The sequence below is a fragment of the Furipterus horrens genome, unplaced genomic scaffold (assembly GCF_987537825.1).
Source record: "Furipterus horrens unplaced genomic scaffold, mFurHor1.1.pri manual_scaffold_1, whole genome shotgun sequence".
Lineage (NCBI taxonomy): Eukaryota > Metazoa > Chordata > Mammalia > Chiroptera > Furipteridae > Furipterus > Furipterus horrens.
In genome coordinates this window covers 107,444,370-107,464,940 of record NW_028327171.1, presented here as the reverse complement: position 1 = coordinate 107,464,940, position 20,571 = coordinate 107,444,370, and the positions used below count along the sequence as shown (strand labels likewise).

Genomic DNA, 20,571 nt, shown 5'->3' with positions numbered 1-20,571 from the left:
CCTAACCCAAGATGGCGCCTGAGAGTATTACCAGACCGCAAAAGAGGCGGTGATTACCCCATTCCAAGACGGCAGTGGCGATTGAGGAAAACCGAGGGGTGGGGTCGCAGGGAGCGTCTTTGCCCTCCTCCAAGATGGCGGCCGCCGTGCGCACCGTCCCTGGCTCCACCCCGCACCCCCAGCCCCGCCTCCCTCGTCCCTCCCACCGCCTCCTCTCTGTGCCCGGTCCAGGCGCTGGTGCTCTCGCAGGGAGAGCAGGCAGCAGGCACTTGACATGGCGGCGGCAGCGGCGACTGCAGCGAGCAAGGGGAATGGGGGTGGCGGAGGCCGGGCCGGGGCAGGCGAAGCTAGTGGCGCGCGGAAGAAGAAGGGCCCGGGGCCTCTGGCCACGGCGTACCTGGTCATCTATAATGTGGTGATGACAGCTGGGTGAGACTGGGGCTCGGGAAGGCGGGGAGTGAGCTTGGCCGGTGCGAGGGCTCTGCGGCCGGTGCAGCGGCCGCGCCCGGCCCACCCCGTGGCACGCAGCCCCGGCGGCCCGGGGTCCTGCACCCGGGTACTGAGGGCAGCCGATCGCAGAACGGCCCCGGTCCCGGTCCGGGACTCCCGCCTGGGCGGGGGCCGAGCAAGTTCCCAGGCAGCGGGTGTGCCCGGAGCTGGAGTTCGGGCTTCCACGGCGCACGGCGGAGGCTGCCCAGGATCGGGGCGGGGTGGGCTGGTCACTGGTCCAGGTCTGGGGGCGGAGTGCAGGGCGATTCTGCAGCACGGAGAGCCTAGGCGGTCAGTCACGCATGGCGAGCTGTTTCCCCCAAGGGGAGTGGAGAAAGCTGTGGCTGCAGAGCGACCATTTGTTTAGGCGGCTGTTTTCAAAACCCAGACTGAACTATAACCTGAAAGGTAATGGAAAAGCTTTCAAAGTTTTTGACCAGTGACGTGAGCAGAGCTGTGCTTTAGGTGAGTTTAGACTTTTTTAGGGTAGATGGGGCTGGAAAGGCACAGGAGGTCGAGGGCGGAGCTCCTGAGGAGCAGGGGAAGAGACCCACCAAACGGGTGGGTCTTGCTTCTCCCTCTTTTCAGTCCATTCCTTGCCCCAACGAGTTTTTCGTTCCAGTTGCGTACTAATTAGACGTGTGACTTTGGATGCATTACTTTATTTCTCTTGGCCTCCGTTTTCCCTCTGCAAAACTGAAGAACTGGGCTAGGGGAATCTGCAAGGTTCCTCCAAGTCTTGGGTTCATGAGGAGGATCAGACCATTTGTAATGTATTTTTAAATATGATTCATATGTAAAACATTTTCCGTAACTTTTTATTATGAAATTTTCAAACCTACTATATAGTGAACATCCATTTTCAATTTATTTTTACCATAGGCAATACATTGGCGGGGTGCAAAATTCAAAATATATACAAAGGCGTAAGGTGAAAATCTTCCCTCTCAGCTTTCCCTTCCACCCAGATCCCCTCCCTGGAGGCAGCTTATTTTGTGTATCCTTCAGATGTGATACAAGTAAAAATGTTCATATGCCTTTCTCCTCTCCCCCATGCCCATTTTTAACATACAAATGCTAATGTCCTATTAACATTTCAGGACATGTGTTTTTTTTCCCAAACACACACACACACACACACACACACACACACACAGCTACATCTTGGGAACATCATAGGCTTTATTGCTAGTATTAGAAATGACCAGTCTTGAAACCTGGGCTCAGAGAAGTTGTGACTTGCCTGGGGTCACCGAACTTGTTAGTATTAGGTCTGGATCTAGAACCTGTTTCTTTTTACACACAGGCCAATGAGGAAATATTACAGATGCAAGTGTTCTTTGTCACATAAATTTCCACAGTGGGTTTAAAAGAATATTCAGGACTCTGTGTGTATTTATGTTTATATGTAAAATTCTTGCCTTAACACGGGCATTGAGAGCATTGGACCTAGAGAGAGATTTTGAGGTACATTGGGGAAGAAGAAAATACATCATTATTCCTGGGCAATGAATGTAGAGAAAGAAGGAGTGATATCTTAAACTGGGAAGAGAATTTGGGACTCTGAGAGTAAAATAAGGTTTTTTTTCTAGGATGCTAATGCTGGACCAGTTATACCATTAAGGAGTTAATTTCTTTTGCAAACTATTTGATGTCTTTGACATTTGGTAGAAATAACGTACATCCCCCATTACATAGGTGAGATTATACATATAGATTAATCTGTTACTGCCTTCAAGGAGACATACCTTAAGTCCATTCATTTCGTGTTGGAACTTAAACAAAACAAATGACCAGGCCTGAGAAATATATTTTTGAGGAGGACAGTAGAACAGAAATGTAACATTTAGAGTGATATGGCTAAGTGCTTTTCTGTTTTACATTTTATATTGATCTGGATTTCTTTACTGAATTAATTTTGGGAAATTTAACTAAAAAAACTTTTATTCTTTAAATCTAACCTTCTATTCTTACTTCAATTACAATTTTAAAATGATAGATTTTAAGGTATGAGTATGTTCCAGTGAGATACTTGTAAGAGTTCAAAATATCTCTTCATCCTATTATTATTACAGACCTTTTAACTGCAAAGACCATTTAAATTTTTCCTTTAACTCTTTCTTTTCTCTTGTCTTGGACTCTTTGGCACTTAATTTTGCTGCCCAGGGACCAATTTAGCTTACTCGCTTCGTTTTGGCCTTGTTCTCAACAGGCGAGTTTGCCAAGAAGCCCGAGCTGCATTGGGGTGAGGTGCCACTGTGCTTTTGCAGAGCACTCTTGGTACAGCGCAGCGTTCTGTGCGTTGGCATTTGAGAGCTATAGTTGATAAGTCCTGGACACTGATTCTTGAGGTCACCTTTAGCAATATGTTATTACCACATCTTCCTATTACCTTCAATCCTACTTACCTTTTATTTTTTCCCTTCTCTGATTGATCTCTTTTCTTTCTTTTTTTTAGGTGGCTTGTTATAGCAGTTGGTCTGGTCAGAGCATACCTGGCTAAGGGTAGCTACCATAGCCTTTATTATTCCATTGAAAAACCTTTGAAATTCTTCCAAACTGGAGCCTTATTGGAGGTAGGTCCTGAAATTTGTTGTTGTTGACTCTATTGTTATAAAATAAAACATGCTACTAAATTATACTGGAGTAGCCGTATCTGTTGGATTTGCTTTAAATTTTGAAAACTCGCCTTACAGTGTACTATAATGTTGATACCTAGACCATCTTTTTGATGTTCTAGATAAAGTATTATTTAACTTGTATTATCTGGAATATATTTTACATTCTACTTCTATGGGAAATCAAATGAAACAAGCTCATATTGGGATTTTTAAAAATTCTAGGAATATCTTAGGGAAGTGTTAGCAAACTCAGATATTTTTGGGGCCAAGCATATAATGGAAACAGGAAATTGTTGGGTGTAGGGTATCAGGAGTGGTAGTTGTAAGAAATGGTAGAGCCTGTCTAAAGACATCCAAATAAAAAAATATTTTAAACAAAAGCTTATTAATTTCTTTGTATTAAGGGTAGTGTATCTTCTGTCCCATCTCCTGGTGTCAGTGTATGTTAGAATTTTTAAGTTGCAAGTGACAGAAACCCAATTCAAGCTATTTTAAGCAAAAAAAAAAAAGTATACTGGCTTCTGTAGTTGATAAAGATGCAGGTTTAACTTACAAAATCAAAGGAACCAGCTCAGGAATGAGAACGAAGGATTTGACATTTCCACATTCTCTCCATCTCTTATCTCTGCTTATCTCTGTTTCCCTTGAGTGTTAGTCTTAGACTCTCCCACTGCAGATAGCCTTCTTCACATGGTAGGAAACAGGGAGGGAGTTTGTTTCCCTCAATATCTGTGTCACAGTTCTAGAAAAGGATTCTGGGTGACCTACCTTAGACCAATCATTCTTGCTGATGATTAGGCAGGTCCAGGGAAGGGGAAGTAGGGACAGCCTAGGCACACAAAGTCAACAGCTGCCATAGTTTGTTGTTATGGTGAAAAACCTTCAGGTTGAAGAGATCTACTCATTATGACATTAGGAAGGACATTTAAAAAAATACATTTACTTCTACAAAACGAGGTGTGATGATACCTCAACCTCTCATCCTCTCATTTGAAAGCAGAAAATTATAGTTTTTGTTTTGTTTCTTCTCTCAGAAAGCAGAGAGATTTCAATGCTGTCTATACTTACACGTTTTTGGTAGATGGTATGATGAACTGAGCTTCTAACCAGAGTCTGAGTACCCTTTTTTAAGTAAGATGGTTTTACCAGCTTACTCTGAATTTAGGCAAGTTATTTATCTCATGTTCACCTCGTTTTCTCATTTGTAAAATAATTAGGTTAAAGCAGATTTACAAAGCCCCTTCTTGCCCTTATCAATTGGGCCTAAGGAAACCAGCAAGTCCATTTTTTGAACTTAGAGTCTTGAATTTTTTTGAAGGGGGCAGTAGGAAGTAGTATTTTTTTGTCTCTCAGAGCTTGGCCAATACAATTCTCTCAAGCTATTGAGAAGCAGGTTTGGGGTCAAGACCATCAGAAACTGCCCCAGTACTTAATACAGGAAGAAGTTTGGACTACTTCTATAATTTAAAGGGGATTCTATCTCTAGTAATTTATAATATTGGAGGTTATTATTTAAAAAATTTTAGTATATCTTGAAAAGTAGTGACATTAAATAGTGTGATACAAAAACCAAATCTTAGACTTTGAAGGATTAGCCCAGGGCTATCCCTATAGAATTTTTAATATGGATTTAAGAAAATAATTTGCATTTTTTTGTTTTATCTCTGTTATTCCCACTGAGAATCAAACAGGTAGCAAATCTGGGTTTTGATTTGGGGGAAAGAACTCTGCATAATGAAGTGAAGACTCCCAAGAACATGCAGCAAATTAGCAGTCAGTGCAGGAGACTCCTCAGCCTGGGGCACTAGAGGAGGCTTACCAGAAGTCCACTTCTTGTTACAATAATATAGCTTTCTATAAAATGGATATAAATCCTAGTTCTTTGTTCATACTCATCTAAGAATGTCATAGTTATTTTTTATGGATAACTTTACAAATTATTCCACGGGTGATAATATAAGTAAGTATGTGTTTGAGCTGCTGTAATGAGTGCTGTAGAGTTTGAGCCTTTGCTAATAAAAAGCTTAAAATCTTATTGGGTAGATGATTATAATAGGACCCTTGGCCAGAAGTTACAGAAACCTCCCTAACTAACTTATTCTATAAGGGAGGTATATTATAAAGTATAGATGTTCCATGGAATACAAGGGCAGGGATGCCCCGGGGTGCTAGGAAAGAGCAGCAGTCAGGGACTGGGCACCATAGGGAACCCAGGAGTTCCGGCTCAATCTCTTATCTCTGTAGTCTCTCTCTTTGTCTAGTTTTTTTGTTTGTTTCTTAGTCTACATGGGGCAGACAATGGTAACAGAAGAGCTCCCAGAGGGCAGCTCCTGCAATCAAGAAAGCAGCTAGTTGGAAACGAAATCTTACTCCCAATCCTACATTCTCAGTAAAGGGTCTAATTTATCCCGTCCAGTCAGGCTAATTCCTGGACCAAGTGCGTGTATACAGGAGCAAGGTCACATTAACTATATAGAAGTTGGAAAGAATGGGCAATTTCTAGAAAAGGGGGTGTTAGGTAGAAAGCCCAAGAAGTATTTACCAAAGTATTGAAAAACAATACAAGGCAGATGATAGTATATGAGTTGAAATTGACAGTAAAATACTGATAATCTGTGGGCCAAGAGATCAGCGGGTGAACAAATACAGTGCATGTTGCTTGAGTATTGAGTAATTCTGAGAGCTCATTAACATAGGTAGCAAAAATGTCTCGTAAAGATACCATTATGCATAAACAAAATGCAGTGTCACCAGGCCATAAAGTAAATGAATTACTGATACATGTTATAACATGGATGAATCTTGAAAACGTGCTATGTGAAAGAAGCTGGACACAAAAAGCCAGTACTGTGTGATTCCATTTATATGAAATGTCCAGAATAGGCAAATCCATAGAGACAGAAAGTCGATTGTTGGTGGCCAGGGGCTGTGGGGAGTGACTGCTAATGGGTACAGGATTTCTTTTTAAGATAATGAAAATATTCTTGAATTGGATAGTGGTGAATAAACTAAAACCCACTGAATTATACACTTTGGGTGAATTTTATGATATGTGAATTATATCTCAACTTTTAAAAAATGCTATTCATCTATAATAAGCTGTGGGTAAGTTTCCTTTTTACTTCTTTTTTTGGATTCATGATATTCACAAGTAAGGACAGATTCTTGCAGCTTTGTTAGAGTTGAATGAAAGATTAGAAATTAGTAGGCTAATGCTACATTATATCAGTTTAAAATTAATTTTGAGAGAATTTGGATTTCTGAATTTGTTTAGTAAACATAATAATTATAGCAGACACTTTCAAATACTTATGATTGGATGTGCCTCTGATGGGCAGTGAGGATTCCAGTGGGTTAAGGATGGCTCTGCAAAGACCTTCATTATTGTGTCCGATACAGCCTGTCTTCAACATATGTACATCGCTCTATATGAAATTTACCCACCACTGCCCACCTTTGAGTATCTAATGGACCACAGAAATTCCCTTTCTTCCCCAGCCTTTTCCTGTTCTATTGCTTGGAACCCCCTTCAATCTACAAAAAGAAAAGTGAGGGAAACAGTCTCACATGTGATATTTTCCTAGAGTTGGTCTAGTAGGGCTGGATCTAAAATGAATTCTCCAGAACTTTTGTTATTTTCTCTAACCCCCTACCCCCCACTACCATTTTCTAAGCCCCTGTCTGTGTTCTAGTCTAACTTCACATGTGTCACCTCAAACTCTCTTCAAATACTTTAATGAAATATTTAAGAAACTGATTACGGATATTTCTTTTAAATAAGAACTTCAAGTGTCATTAAAAGAGGGCTCCCATCTTGTCTCCCTGCCAGTTTTAATGTCTTTGGGTGTTTTTTCCCCGCAGAGATCCTTTGTGGTTAAGTTCTGTGGTGGTATTAATACAGGAATATACTTCAGGCACATTATGTCTTAAGTTTGCTTTGTGAACTCATCTGTGACCATAACCATCAGCTTCCTTCTGGAAACATGCTGATTTCCCAATAATAGTAGTTTTCAGAAGGAACTTTTGAAACATAAGCTGTATGTGCATTTTAAACTACCTGTATTCTGAAGACATGTTTTGAGAAAACAGACCTCGAAAAGAGACTGCTAAAAAGCCAGCAGAGCAAGTCATATTGGAGATATTTAACATGGACAGAAAAGACAACAAACCTAGACACACCAGCTTCAAAAACAACGTGAGAACCAGAGGGAAAATAGAGCTTGGGTATAATTAATGTGTCACAGCATGAGAAGGGGAAAGGGAGCCGTGGGAAACAGGAGCCCACCCCCACAGGCCTCACTCTGCTTGCCGACTCAAGCTAATAGAAGCAGATTGTTAGTGATATTCAAAAAGGCAAGGCAGTTAGTGGCTGTAGAAGGGTATGTGCTGAAATTAAAAAGAAAGAACTAAAAATATTGATGATGGCAGTCAGGGCTGGAAAGGAGGCCTCAGCGCAGAGAGATGGGCGATACTGAAGATTCAAGAAAAGCAGGAGTTTCCAGTTGCAGTCTCAGATGAAGTAGATTGCAGAGACGAAGCTGTTGGGAATTTTTAGTTTGCCATTTGAAATGTAAAAAAGAACATTACAAAATAGTAGTGCCGAGCACATCAGAGATATTATGTGTTGATAGACTAGTTAGTGTATGAACGATTATCTGAACAACAGAAAACCAAAATATACAAAAAAGTGGTGAAACTCAACAGACTAATAATAATGCAGTATAACCGATGATTCAAGAAAACAGATTGAGAATATGCAGTCTGTCAGAAAGTAAGGCTACCAGAAGTAGAAAAGGTTGAAATATATAACTCATAAGTAAGTGGGGAAAACAGTAGAAAACTTTTCTGAATTGAAAGCCCATTTCAGTATGGTTATTGAGAGTATGTGGAGTTCCACGTAGGAGCTGCTTTTTGAAAAAAATCTCTCCCCTTTCCCGGCACCTATTAGTTAAAATTTCTTTTAATTTCTCTCTTTTTTTATTGTTCTGTTATTACAGTTGTCCCATTTTTCCCCCCTGTTGCTCCCCACTGCCCTTCCCTCCCCTACTAAATTTTAAAACTTAAAACAAACATAAGTGATTTCCAGTAGAAAAGAGAAGATCTTAAAATGTAATAGTAAAACAGTTTGGATCCTTGGACTTTGAAGAATTAAAAAATCCACAAGCAGCCAGGAGAAAGCATTAGGTTTCTGGATAACAGACCGTGAAATTTCCGACAGAGGGAGACATTTTGAAAACACCCACAAAAAGTAATGAAACTTTGAGAGAACCTTGTCAGAGGTAATTTAACTGTTATATATTAAAGAATTCAAATTAACCGAGCCTTTAGACTAGCACTGTCCAATGGAACTTGCTGCAGTGGCGACATTCCAAATCTGTGCTGTGTTCCGGTAGGCTCTAGTCACACGTGGCTGTGGAGCCCTTGAAATGTGGCTGGTGGCAAAGAGAAACTTTAATTTTATTTACTTTTAATTTAAATTTAAATAGGTATATGTGGCTAGTGGTACATGCTGTAAGATGGCCACATGGAATTTCATGAGCTATTTCACATTTTCCCAGGGTAGAAGAAAGTGAGGACAGTAGTGAGTAAACAAATAAGACCAACCTAATAATGAAAATTTTATGTCACTCCAGAATTTATAACTTCTTAATTCATATGACAAAAATAATAAAAATAATGAAAATAATTATTAAATTATGCTGATGTTTTCAGCTTAGAAAAATCAATAGGAAAAAAGCAGATTACAGGTATTGGAAATCAAACAATTACTAGTGTTACCTCTGTGGAGGTGTGTGGTATTTGGGAGGAATAAAAGGGGATTTCTGCTTTTTACTCTGTATACTTCAGTGTGTATTTATGTATCACTTTGTGAATCTTAAAAAATATATAACGGACATAATGTATAATAATTATATCATCAAATTAATAGAAAACAATATGAACGAGGAAAATAAAATGTAAAAGTTCTTTGAAAAAGGAAGAAAATAGGCACCTTAGATAGGTGATCTTTTGATTTAAAGTGAAGTACAGAATTTTACATCTGCTGGAAAAATCCTGTTAAATTAGAAAAAGAAAAGGATGAGAAAAATAACAAAACTATTGAATAATGAATATCAAAATAAAAAGGCACACTGGTGGTTACTAGTTTAAATAAAACCCAACAGTCTGTTAGTCTGTTGCCTGTAGGACTGACTTAAGCTTACTAAAGGATAAACCAGCCTCCCGTGACCACTGTGCAAGATAAGCAGGACAGCCCAGTTACAGCTTAAGATAGAGTCAATTTCAGAGCAGAAGCCAAAGAGAAACTCATAAGTTTGCAATTTGTCATGCCGAAGGAAAATGAAGACACATGCTTATGGGATTAGTTGATAGGTTAATGATTATCACAGGAAAGCTGACAGAAGTACTGTAGAAGTACAGATAGAATTGTACTTAAGAGGTGTCATAGTGTATGTAAAAGAACACTGGAGATAAGAAATTTGGGTATTAAAATTTGGTTTTGCCACTTGATCTTAACTGCTGTGAGTCTTCATTATCTGCAGTGAACATGCTGTGTTAGAGGACTTTTAAGTTTTTTCCCACTTTTAAGTTCTGTAAGGCTTCACTATTTCACTATCAGCATATAAAATTAAGCAGATAATGAATTAATAAGTGATAGAGCCGAATATAGCAAGAAAGGTAAAATTAAGCGACAGAGAAAAAGTCGTGGTGATTAAGGAAATTTCACCTATTTCCTCCTTTAAAAAAATGGATGTAAAAGGACTTTGGAAACAAGTTTGGACTGGAGCAGTTGAGGGAGGCCAATCAATAGCCCTATTTTTCTTATGTTTTGAACATTGAGAAGCAATTCAAGGGAGTTGCACAAAAATCCTGAAAATCACCTTTATTAGTGATAAAGGCCTAGCTGGAGGCCGTGTGTAAGTGCAAGCCAAACAGGTTTGCTAACTGTCCTCCAGAATTAGACTCGCCGCGCACTCCACCTCAGGCATCAGTGGCCTGGAGGAAACCAGAGAACTTGGTTCTTTGTGGAAACCATAGAGTGGAGCTGAGTTGAGCAAGCTACTTGTATTCTTCGCAAATTTCCTGCTCAGATGAGTCTCCTTTTCCCTGGGTAAGTGACTGAAGGGTGGACCAGAAGGTTCAGGGGGGAAAATCCTTCATATAGAAACCAGAGGACAGGAGAAAGGTGTTTCCCTCTAATCACAAGTGCTATTATATTCACCTTAGAAAAAACCTAGATAAGCATAAAGACGAAAATGCACATTGGTCTTAAGTTCACACCTAGAAATAACCACTGTTAACATTTTGGTGTCTGTCCTTCAAGACTACATGTTATTATATAGGTAAGTTTTAAGCAAAAATGGAATCATGTGTACATATAGTATAATAATTTTCAAAGCTAACCAAATATTGGTAAACATAACTCAAATTTGTTCTGGACCTCCCTACAGGAACGTGAGGAGGCATGCCCTGTGGAGCTGCCCAGCTCAGATTTTGTCTTTTCTAGAAGTTTTCCTGGTTCTCATAGCCAGACCCATAGCAGCTGAGCCTCTGCTCCCTGACGGCCTCTCAAGCCACAGCTTGCTGATCCAGGGGTGCATCCCTGGCCCAAACTGGGCAGGTCAGATTTTTCCCCCCAAGAATTTGGTGTTTTGAATTGAAAGTGATTGGAACTCACTGTAGCCAAATCACACTTAATTCACTAACTACATCTGCGGTCTCTAAAGCTACTTTGGTTCCTACTTCCTGAACATCTTTGCGCTTTGTTGCTGTTGTTGTTTTACCTTGGATTAAAAATGAAATTGAAGGATGATAGGTGGAGCACAAGAGGATTCTTAGGGCATTGAAACCACTTTGTATGGCACTGTAATGGTAGACACATGCCATTACATTTGTCCAAAACCTAGGATGTACAGCAGGCAAGTGTGAACCCTAATGTAAACTTTGGACTTTGGGTGATAATGTGTCATTGTAGGTTCATCAGTTGTAATGAAAGTAACACTGTGGCGAGGGACGTTGATAATGGGGGAGGCTATGCATGTGTGGGGGCAGGGAGTATAAGAGAAATCTCTGTACCTTCCACTTAGTTTTGCTGTGAACCTAAGACTACTTTTAAAAAAGTGAAACAACAAATTTGTTGGTAGCTTACAAAAATAGTTTCCTTAGTGTAACTCTTAGAAACTAAAAAGGTTTCTGAGTAATCTGCCGTGGAAAATGGCATTCAGCATTGAGGTTAAATTTTAGAACTAAAATCAGCTTATTGCCAGTAGGTGGAAATGTAAGGGTTCAGAGGAGAGAGCTGTTTACCACACAGTTTCAAGAGAGATTTTGAATGTGGAGTCTTCTACATTTTTTCCAATCCAATATGCTTATTTTAGTTCAGTGATTCTCAGTGGATCTCAACAAGAGCAGTACCACTCCCCAGAGTGCATTTTGGAAAATTGGGAGGGTATTTTGATTGCCACAATGGATGTGGATGCTGCTAAGTGTTCTACAATGTCTATGTCCAATGCAGTGAAGATTTATTCTGCATCCCCCCTCACTTTATATGTTCCCCTTGGGATCACCCCTCTACAAATACAGATTGATAGTTTTGTAGTATATGCTAGTACTAAAACATCTTTATGAGAAATTAAACAAAAGCTTATTAAGTTAGAAGATGGTTGTCTTAGTTTTCTATTGCTGCATAACAAAATATTGCAAACGTAGCAGCTTCAAACAACACTCATTTATTATTAGCTCATGGTTCTCTAAGTCAGAAGTTGGGCTTGGCTGGGTTCTCTGTTCAGGGTCTTACAAGACAGAGATGAAGGTGTCAGCCAGGCTGACTCTGGGGCTTTAGGAAGAATCTGCTTCTCAGTTCAGTTGGCTTTGCAGACTCCTGTTTCTTTTAATTGTAAGTCTGAATTCCCTATTTCCTTGCTGGCTGTCAGCTAGAGGTCCCTCCTAGCTGCTAGAGGCTGCTCTTTAGTGTGCATATGGCCCCCTTCATCTTTGAAGCCAACAATGGCTCCTACAATGGAATCCTTCTTGTTCTTTGAATATCTTTGACTTCCCCTTCTGCGGCCAGCTGGAGCAGACTGCTTTTAAAGGGATCACATGGTGGGGTCAGGCCTCCTCATATAATCTCCATACCTTAAAATCAGTTGACTTGGGATTTGAATCACATTTACAAAATCCCTATACCTAGATTAGTGTTTAATTGCATAACCAACAAATAGGAATCTTGGGGAATTATCTTTTGAATTCTGCCAAATACATTGTTTTGAAGATGGAATCTAAGTGAAATAAAGATACCATCTCAAAATAACTGATTAATTTGTTACATTTTGTTCTGTAGGTATTACAGCATTTCCAGCTTGCATATTTAGTTGAAAAGGATTTCAATGCAATAGTGTTGTTATTGCAAAAGCAATGAAACATTGAAAATATGTACCAGGAGATTTGAGATTCCTGTTAAGACTGTAGTTAAATTAGTGGACACACATGAAATGCAGGGATCTTACTGAATTTTTTTAATATGGACTATTTTAATGATATTTCTTATTACTGCTTTTGGGGGGTATCGCTGTAGTTTTTATGTTTTTTCCTAAAGCTACCTCCAATCTGTTACACAACTGCGTTATTGCCTCTTGTGTTACTGGTTTTGTTTTGTTTTTTAATCCTTATACAAATCAAAGAGAATGGTCTCCAAGATCTTTTTACAAACTAGACAATGACTGTATGTATGTCTCAGTGGGATTTCACGGCAGAAGGGTAAGTTTTTGGGATTGTTGCTTTAATACCCCATTCCATGACAACCTAGGGGATTATTTTGGCAGCACACTTACAAATAAGTAAGACCTACCTCATTTGCAATAATACGGTACTTCCTCATTTTATCTACTTTGGTATTTGCCTTGGCATATTATTCTACTTCACTTAAGATTACCTCCCTATTTTCATTATTATCTTAATACTATTTTTATAGTAGTGTTGCTCTTTTATTTTCCTCTATTATCACAAAGTGGTTTTTGATATTCTTATTTTTTTAATTCAAATTTATTCACAAGTTGGTACATACATCTGACTGCTTCATTATGTCATATGTTGTCCACAAATATTTATATAATGAAATACATATTTTTTATTGAATTTAGAGAAAGGAGAGAGAGAGAGAGAGAGAAAAACATTGATTTGTTGTTCCACCCATTTATGCATTCATTAGTTGATTCTTGTATGTGCTCTGACCAGGGATTGAACCCACAGCCTTAGCGTATCAGACCAATGCTCTAAGCAACTGAACCACCTAGCCAGGACTGAAATAAATATTTTTTTAAATAAATTATTTTCTTTTTTATTTCTTCATTACATGTCAATTAGGACATTGTATTTTTCTGAAAATTTTTGTGTAGGTAGCTATTAAAAAAATTAATGTAATTAAAAAGGGGAGATTGAGTCTAATAGGACTAAGACCCAATATTTGATCATGTAAAGAAAATGCAATAGCTCTTAAGCACTGTATATATCCTTTCTGCAAAGTCCTTCTGTTTTCATCAGCAGCTGGATATTATGCCATATACATGGATAGAACAGGATATCTGTGTAGGCATGTCATCTGTTTTGCCTTAAAGCATGTTTTTCATTCATGTCTGTCATTAATCATTTTAATCTACATTTATCTTTTAGTTTTCTTCAACTTTGCAGCACAAAGTTCACCTTGTCTTGTAATCGTCATACATTTTAGATTCTTGGCAGTGTTTTCTTACAGAAAAATTATAAGAGTTGCGGAATAGTAATTCTTTTATCAGTTATCAACAAATTTGTGCAGCCTGATTTTTTAAATCTAAGTCCTGCCCCACAACTCCAAAGAAAAAAATCTTAGTGAAATACCATAGTCTCCCTCTTCCACAGGGGATGATCCCCAGTAGACCCCCCAGCAGATGCCTGAAACTGCGGGTAGTACCAAACCCTATATAAGAGGTCTGTCCAGAAAAAGTCCAACAATTGTTAATATAATGAGAATGGTTTGCATGACATCGATGTAACCTGGCAACCAAGGAGAGTGGACTGGAATGTGCATGTGTGAACGATGACGACTTCACTGTACTAGTCAGTGGGAATGGTAGACACCATTGAGTGAGAGTGTACTGTGTGGCTGTTGCATTCAAAATAACAGCAAGTACAGCAACGAATCTGCATCAGATTTTGCATTAAGCTTGAACAGTCCTCCACGGTAACTATTTGGGTGAATCAGAAGGCCGCAGCTATGGGCATCTAGTGATTGGCAGCTTCATCATGACAACACACCTGCGCATGTATCACATCTCATGCAGATTGTTTTGGCAAAACATCGCATTACCCAGGTGTCTCAGATCCCTACAGCCCAGATTTGACATCCTGAGACTTCTGCCTTTTCCCAAAACTAAAATCACCTTTGAAAGGGTAGAGATTTCAGACCATTCATGAGATTCAGGAAAATATGATGGGGCAGCTGATGGTGATTGGGAGAACACTGAGGTTCCAAGGTGCCTACTTTGGAGGGTACTGAGGCATCATTGGTCTATGTACAGTGTTTCTTGTATGTTGTATCTTCTTCAATAAATGCCTCTTTTTCAAATTACATGGCTAGATACCTTCTGGACAGACCTCGTATACTGTTTGCTCCTAAACATACATACCTTTTCATGTAAAGGAAGTGCTTTATGGCTTCTCTCTGATGTATCTGAATTACCAGCATCACTACTATTGTGCTTTGCAGCCATTGTTAAGTAAAGTATTGTAAAATAAGGGTTACTTGCTTACAAGCACTTCGATATCACAGTAGTAAATCTGATATCCCAGAAGGCTACTAAGTGACTACTGGGTGGGTAGCACATACAGTGTGGAGATTCCTGACAAAGGAGTGATTCACAGCCTCAGCAGAACAGGTGGGACGGCGAGAGATTTTATCACACTACTCTGAATAGTGCACAATTTAAAACGCATGAATTACTTCTGGAATTTCTAAAAAATATATTTAAACTGTAGTTGACCATGGGTAATTGAAACCTTGGATAAGGGGGAACTACTGCAATAGCTTTTGAGCAGTCTTATCAAACATGTTTTAGATTAGCTAAGTCTTGTCAAAGTATGACCTCTGTAGATATAAAACTAACATACACTGAAATATTATGATGGAAAATTAGTAGCGTAAAATAAAGCCTAGGTTCTTGACCCTAGACATCATTTGCTATCTTGGGCAAGTGGTGCAGCCTCTCTGAGCCTCGGATTTCTCATCTGCTTGTAGAGATACTGTCCTGCCTATCTACCAGGGTAATTGTGAGGATCACATAACACGATGACTGCTGGAGAAATGTCATTCTAAGATGCACTACAATAGCTGATAGGTATTATCACTTAGAAAAGCTTTGGTCATTATATCAGTCTTGTAGATGGTTTCAAGTTACAGTATTCCCTCACTTATTGCAAGTATTAAGTTCTAGACCCCGCCCCCCACAATAGGTGAAAATCCGCGAAGTAGGAACCTTACATTTATTTTAGTATTTGTATTTATTTTAAGGCTTTATAAACCCTTCCCACACACCATTCCCAGTCCCTTATTAACCTTTCCCATTCCCTTATTAACCTTTTCCACACTTTTATAAACACTACTTATGTTCTTAAACATATTCTACACTCTTAAACTTACGTAACTTTAACAACATGCATATACAGTACCACAAAATCCCACGATATAGCGAAAAATCCACGATAAATAATTAAATATAATATTTTTTAAAATCCTGCGATACAGTGAGGCCGCAATAAGTGAACTGTGATATAGAGAGGGACTACTGTATTTCTTTACTACCATCACCAGGGTTAAAGCAATGCCATATGTAGGATTATTGTAAGGGGATTTAGAATAACCTAATTGGCCCATTGGATGGCCATTGAGGTGAAGAGATAGCAGTCTCATCCCAGGCACTGGGAATTTTTAAAAACGGAAGACAGATGCCGGAAGTATTGGCAGGAAGCCAGTTGGACTTGAGGGTGAGGGGAGGAAATAATTGTTGAACCTGAGAGACTTTAAGAGGTTGTTTGCTTACCATTGAGGCATGCCATGTTTGAACTGCTGGTGGTACAGCTGGATGGAGATTTCACAGGCTGTTTGGAATGTGGGCCTGGAACTCAAAGAGATTCAGTTAAGAGATTAGACCAGGAACACCCATGGAACACTCCTATAATGATGTCCTGAAATGCGACAAGATAGGAATGAAGGGTGGAGCTTGTAGAATGAATGTCTGCGCTGTGTTGAAGGGCCTGCCAGGCAAATGGAGCCAACAAGGCCTTTCCGACCCCCTATTCTTTCATCTGTGACTATTCTGTTCTGTAGAATATGAGACGTGGGAGATACACACTTATAAGACTGCTATTACACGCTTATATATTACAAAAGAGGTCCTTGACATCTAATAGATTACTGGGTGAGATTTACCCCTTAGGAAATCTTCCATAGATAAACAAACTAAAAATGAACAAACAAAAAACTGAACAAGAGTTTACATTTTGTTAAATAGCCCATAGCCAAGATTGAAAATGGAATGTTTGTTTTTCATATTCAGTACTATTGGCAGATACTGCTCTTCCTGAAAGTCTAGTTTATTATAATATTGTTGATCTTTTCTAATTTTTCCCCCTTTTTTCTTCTAGATTTTACATTGTGCAATAGGTAAGTATAGAATTATCCCTCTTATTATGTACTGTGGATTCTGCTTCTTTTTAAAATAATAAATAATAGGCTGGTTTGATTGTTATTGATTATTGAAAAAACTAAACTTGAATTATTATATGTAAAATTGCTTAAATTGGTGTGAGTTTTGGTTTCTAAAATCATAAGTGCTTTTTAGATGTTATCACTGAACATTTTATTAAATGTCACAGCTATTTTGCTCTGTCAATTTTAAGAGGCCTGTCCTACCTTTTCGTTACAAGGGAAACAAACGCTAGCATATTTATGAAAATGTGACTTGGAGCCCTGGGGCTATAGAAAGCCCTTTCTTTTGTCACTTAAATGTTATATTCTCTTCTCTTACCTTTAAAATGGGAGTACTGCATATATTGCCTACCTCCCAGATGAATATTTAATATATCTGAGAGGGATTGCAAACCTGTAAGTATAAAGGGTTATACCATTGTAAGGGGTTTCTGCTGAAAGCAGATACAGTGTGTTTTCTTTTGTGGGGAGAGTAAGGGTCATCAAATTCTGCTCTCAAATTGAGGCATAGCTTCTGGTCTGGGGTCGCTAGACCCCTTTAAATGGAAATCAATTTTGAAAATTGACAGACCCTGTATAGTAAGTGCATAGTGGTTGACATGGATCCAGACTTGATTGTCAAAGGCAAGATTTGAAGTCAGTACTCATTCAGAAGCGCTGAAGGTCTGAAAACTCAAAACTGTGTACCTGAACCATTATAGCCCTGATTCACAACTTAAATGGGTTCTTAATATATTCAGTGTACCACGCTTGCACTAGGGAACTCAGAGATGAGGAAACTTACAGTTCAGGTGGACACAGCAAACTGCCATAGATCTTGTAGGGGTCAGTATGGTACCTGACCCCATTACTTTTAAGGAAGACAAAGCATCTTCATTATGAAGAGTTGCACCTTGTCTATTTTCCCACTAGAAAGAAAATCTACAGTCAGGGATTTCTCAAATGATTTGCAGAATTTTGTATGCATTTTCTATGTTTATTTGGGGGCTGGGTGGGTAGAATTCATAGCTTTCATTAGATTCTCAGAGGAGTATGTGATCCCCGAAGGTTAAGTATCACTGCTTTAGAACCTTTGAGCAGTTGATTTGAAAGAGTCTTGGGAACTCATCTTTCACATGGTCTGCTTTCCCAGGGAAGGTTAAGGGACCCCGCCCAGGTCACATAGCCAGCAAACAGTGGAAGCTTACTTGGACCCAGACCATTCTGAGCCAGAGCCTGTTTGATTTGATTTTATGGTGAATGGGTTTTTGCTGATGCATAATCTCACACACATTTCCTTTTTAATCCTTTTATCTGCAGTTTTGAGGTGAAAAAAAAGTGTCCCTTCTTAAATGGTTAAATGAATTTTAAGCATAGCCTTGCAGATTAGGGGTACATTTGACCAGAGAGAGCTCTGGGGCCACTGCAGCCCTTCACGCATTGAGCCCCGTGCCGCCGTTCTCCGCAGCTCTGAGCTGCCAGCTGCCTAGGAAGCTCTTACATGCTTATGTATGTGAATTGTTACTTTAGTTATAATATTTCATTGTATGATAATACTCACATTCTCTTTGTCTTAGAGTATATTCTCACATCTCTAAAAAGGTCTACCCCTCGAAATAAAGCTTCTGACAAGAATATTTATTCATTCATACCAATAACATTGTTGAACGAGGGCCTCGCTGGTGGGTGCCAGACATGGTGTTGGACAGTGGGAATAGAGGGGAGCAGGCACAGGCTTGGGCTCGGAAACTCGCAGCCAGCCCCTCTCAGGTCCTCTTGCAGGAGGCGTTCCGCAGACTAGCACCCATGTCACACTCTGCTCTGAGGGTTTGCTGACAGATGCCTCTGGAACAGTTGATTAAACATTTCTTCTTATTTCCTCAAAGACCCTGTCTGTCAATGGTTCTGTCTCCTTCATCACCACCCTTTGTCACCCTTTTCCTTCCCAGCTCACAAAATGCCAGAGTGCTCCGTCCTAAAAATGGTTTTTAACCTAACCTTTGACCCTACATTCTTCCCTTCTAGCTATATAATTCCTCTTTATAATCTTTTGCAAAGTTTATGGCAGACTCTTTCTACTTCCTCACTCCCATTTATACTTTAACCCAACACTCAGGCTTCTGTCCTCATTGTCTTACTAAAATTCCCCTCTGGTCTAAAAGCAGCAGCAGTTTCTGCCAAATTCTCAGGACACATGGAACTTACTGGACTTATAAACTACATTGGGCACCGCCGATGGTTCCCTCTGTGAGATCCTGCTCCTTTAACTTTCATTATAAAGAGCCCTCCCGGCTTTTCTTGCCTTCTGTGGTTCTTTTCTTTCTTTGGGGCTTTTCTTGCTCTCCTTGCTTTCAATTTGTGGATGTTCCCAGGGTCTGATCTAGCTCATTGTTCTTCTCACTGAACACGCCCTCTATAGGTGATTACTTCCCTTTTTGTAGTATGAGATGCTTATGATATCTGCTTCTCTAACTCCAAGGCGCACCTGCACCCCAGATTTCAACTCATCCATTGGCCTTCTGGGTCCCGGTTCCTGAGTGCACACCTTCTCCTCAGTGTGACTCAGACTCCCAAACTTGCTCTGCCTCCCGTATGTCAGGGGTGCCACCCAACACCAGCCGTTCAGTCACCCTTCCCAGATCTAGAGCACATCGTGGTGCCTCCTTCTCAATTGCCTACACTCATATCATCTGCTAGTTACCAATGTTTGTCCATTCTCTTTCCTAAATCTCAGATTGTCCTGTTTTCTCACCCCTGTTCAAGGTCACAATATGTCTCGTCTGGACTCCCATAGGGATCTCTGAACTTCTGGGCTTATAATATTAATAATAGCAAGTGCTACCATTTATTGAATATTTACTGTGGCTGGTTTGGCTCAGTGGATTGAGCGTCGGCCCGCGAGCTAAGTGTCGCTGGTTCGATCTTCCAGTCAGGGCACATCAGAGAAGGAAAACTCTGACTCCAAAAAACCTCCGCTGCCTTGCGGCATACCTCTTCAGGGGAAAGGCTAAGGGAGTAAACCCCGACAGAAAATCCGGAGCCGGAGTCCCTAAGGCGGTTTGACGTTGTAGTCAACACCGGCAACTCCTGCGGCGCACCTGAAGCCAAGCTGTATTGACTCCGTCTTTCCCTTGGATCCTTCAGCTGCGAAGAGAGGGGGGGTCTGCTGCATGGGCAACAGCAGACCCTCCATATCACCCTGCCCAGGCTCTGTAGCTTCAGCTTCACTGGAGAGGATACTCCTGCGTCATCGCAAGATGTCGATTCAACACGGGAGGAGACAGATACCGTGTCACTCCCGAGTTGGACTGCGCAGCCATTCTCGGCGGTGCAGATAGACTCTTAAGAAGCTACACCATCGTCTCTCAAGACGGACGGCTGCCGACTGTGTGCCAGTGCTTTGCATTCATTATCTCATTTACTTCCCATTTTACAACTGACAAGACTGAGTCTTAGAAGGTTTTATATCTTGCTAAAGTTCACACAGCTAATAAGCTCTGTAGCCAGGATTTAAAACCCATGGCTCTGTGTCCCCAAGTCCATGCTTCATACAGCCCTTGAGGGACTTAGTTAAAGGATAATTCTGAGCATTTCACTTCCCTTTTTCAAACTCTTCAGTGGTTTAAAAGTCATGATTTGGGCCCTGCCTGCCTCCCTAGCCTTCCCTGTGACCGTTTCCCGCCCTCCCACTCCATGCTTCAGCAACGCTAACCTTCTCGTGGGCCCTCCATGTACTGTGCTGCC

General features: G+C 40.2%; 1 protein-coding gene across 2 annotated transcripts in view; it reads left to right on the top strand.

Annotated features, from left to right (window-relative positions):
- Window positions 1-212: 212 nt before the first annotated feature.
- The window catches only part of HACD2 (3-hydroxyacyl-CoA dehydratase 2), a 108,854-nt gene continuing 88,495 nt past the window's right edge, over window positions 213-20,571 (top strand). Inside the window, exons 1-3 of one of the 2 annotated variants that reach the window (XM_090277570.1) lie at window positions 213-429; window positions 2,948-3,065; window positions 16,785-16,803. In XM_090277570.1, the coding sequence (XP_090133696.1) occupies window positions 275-429; window positions 2,948-3,065; window positions 16,785-16,803 (292 nt within the window). In that variant the 5' untranslated portion in view covers window positions 213-274. Of the gene's footprint in view, window positions 430-2,947; window positions 3,066-16,784; window positions 16,804-20,571 lie in introns of those variants that run through there. The other variant, XM_090277586.1, reaches the window with a different exon arrangement.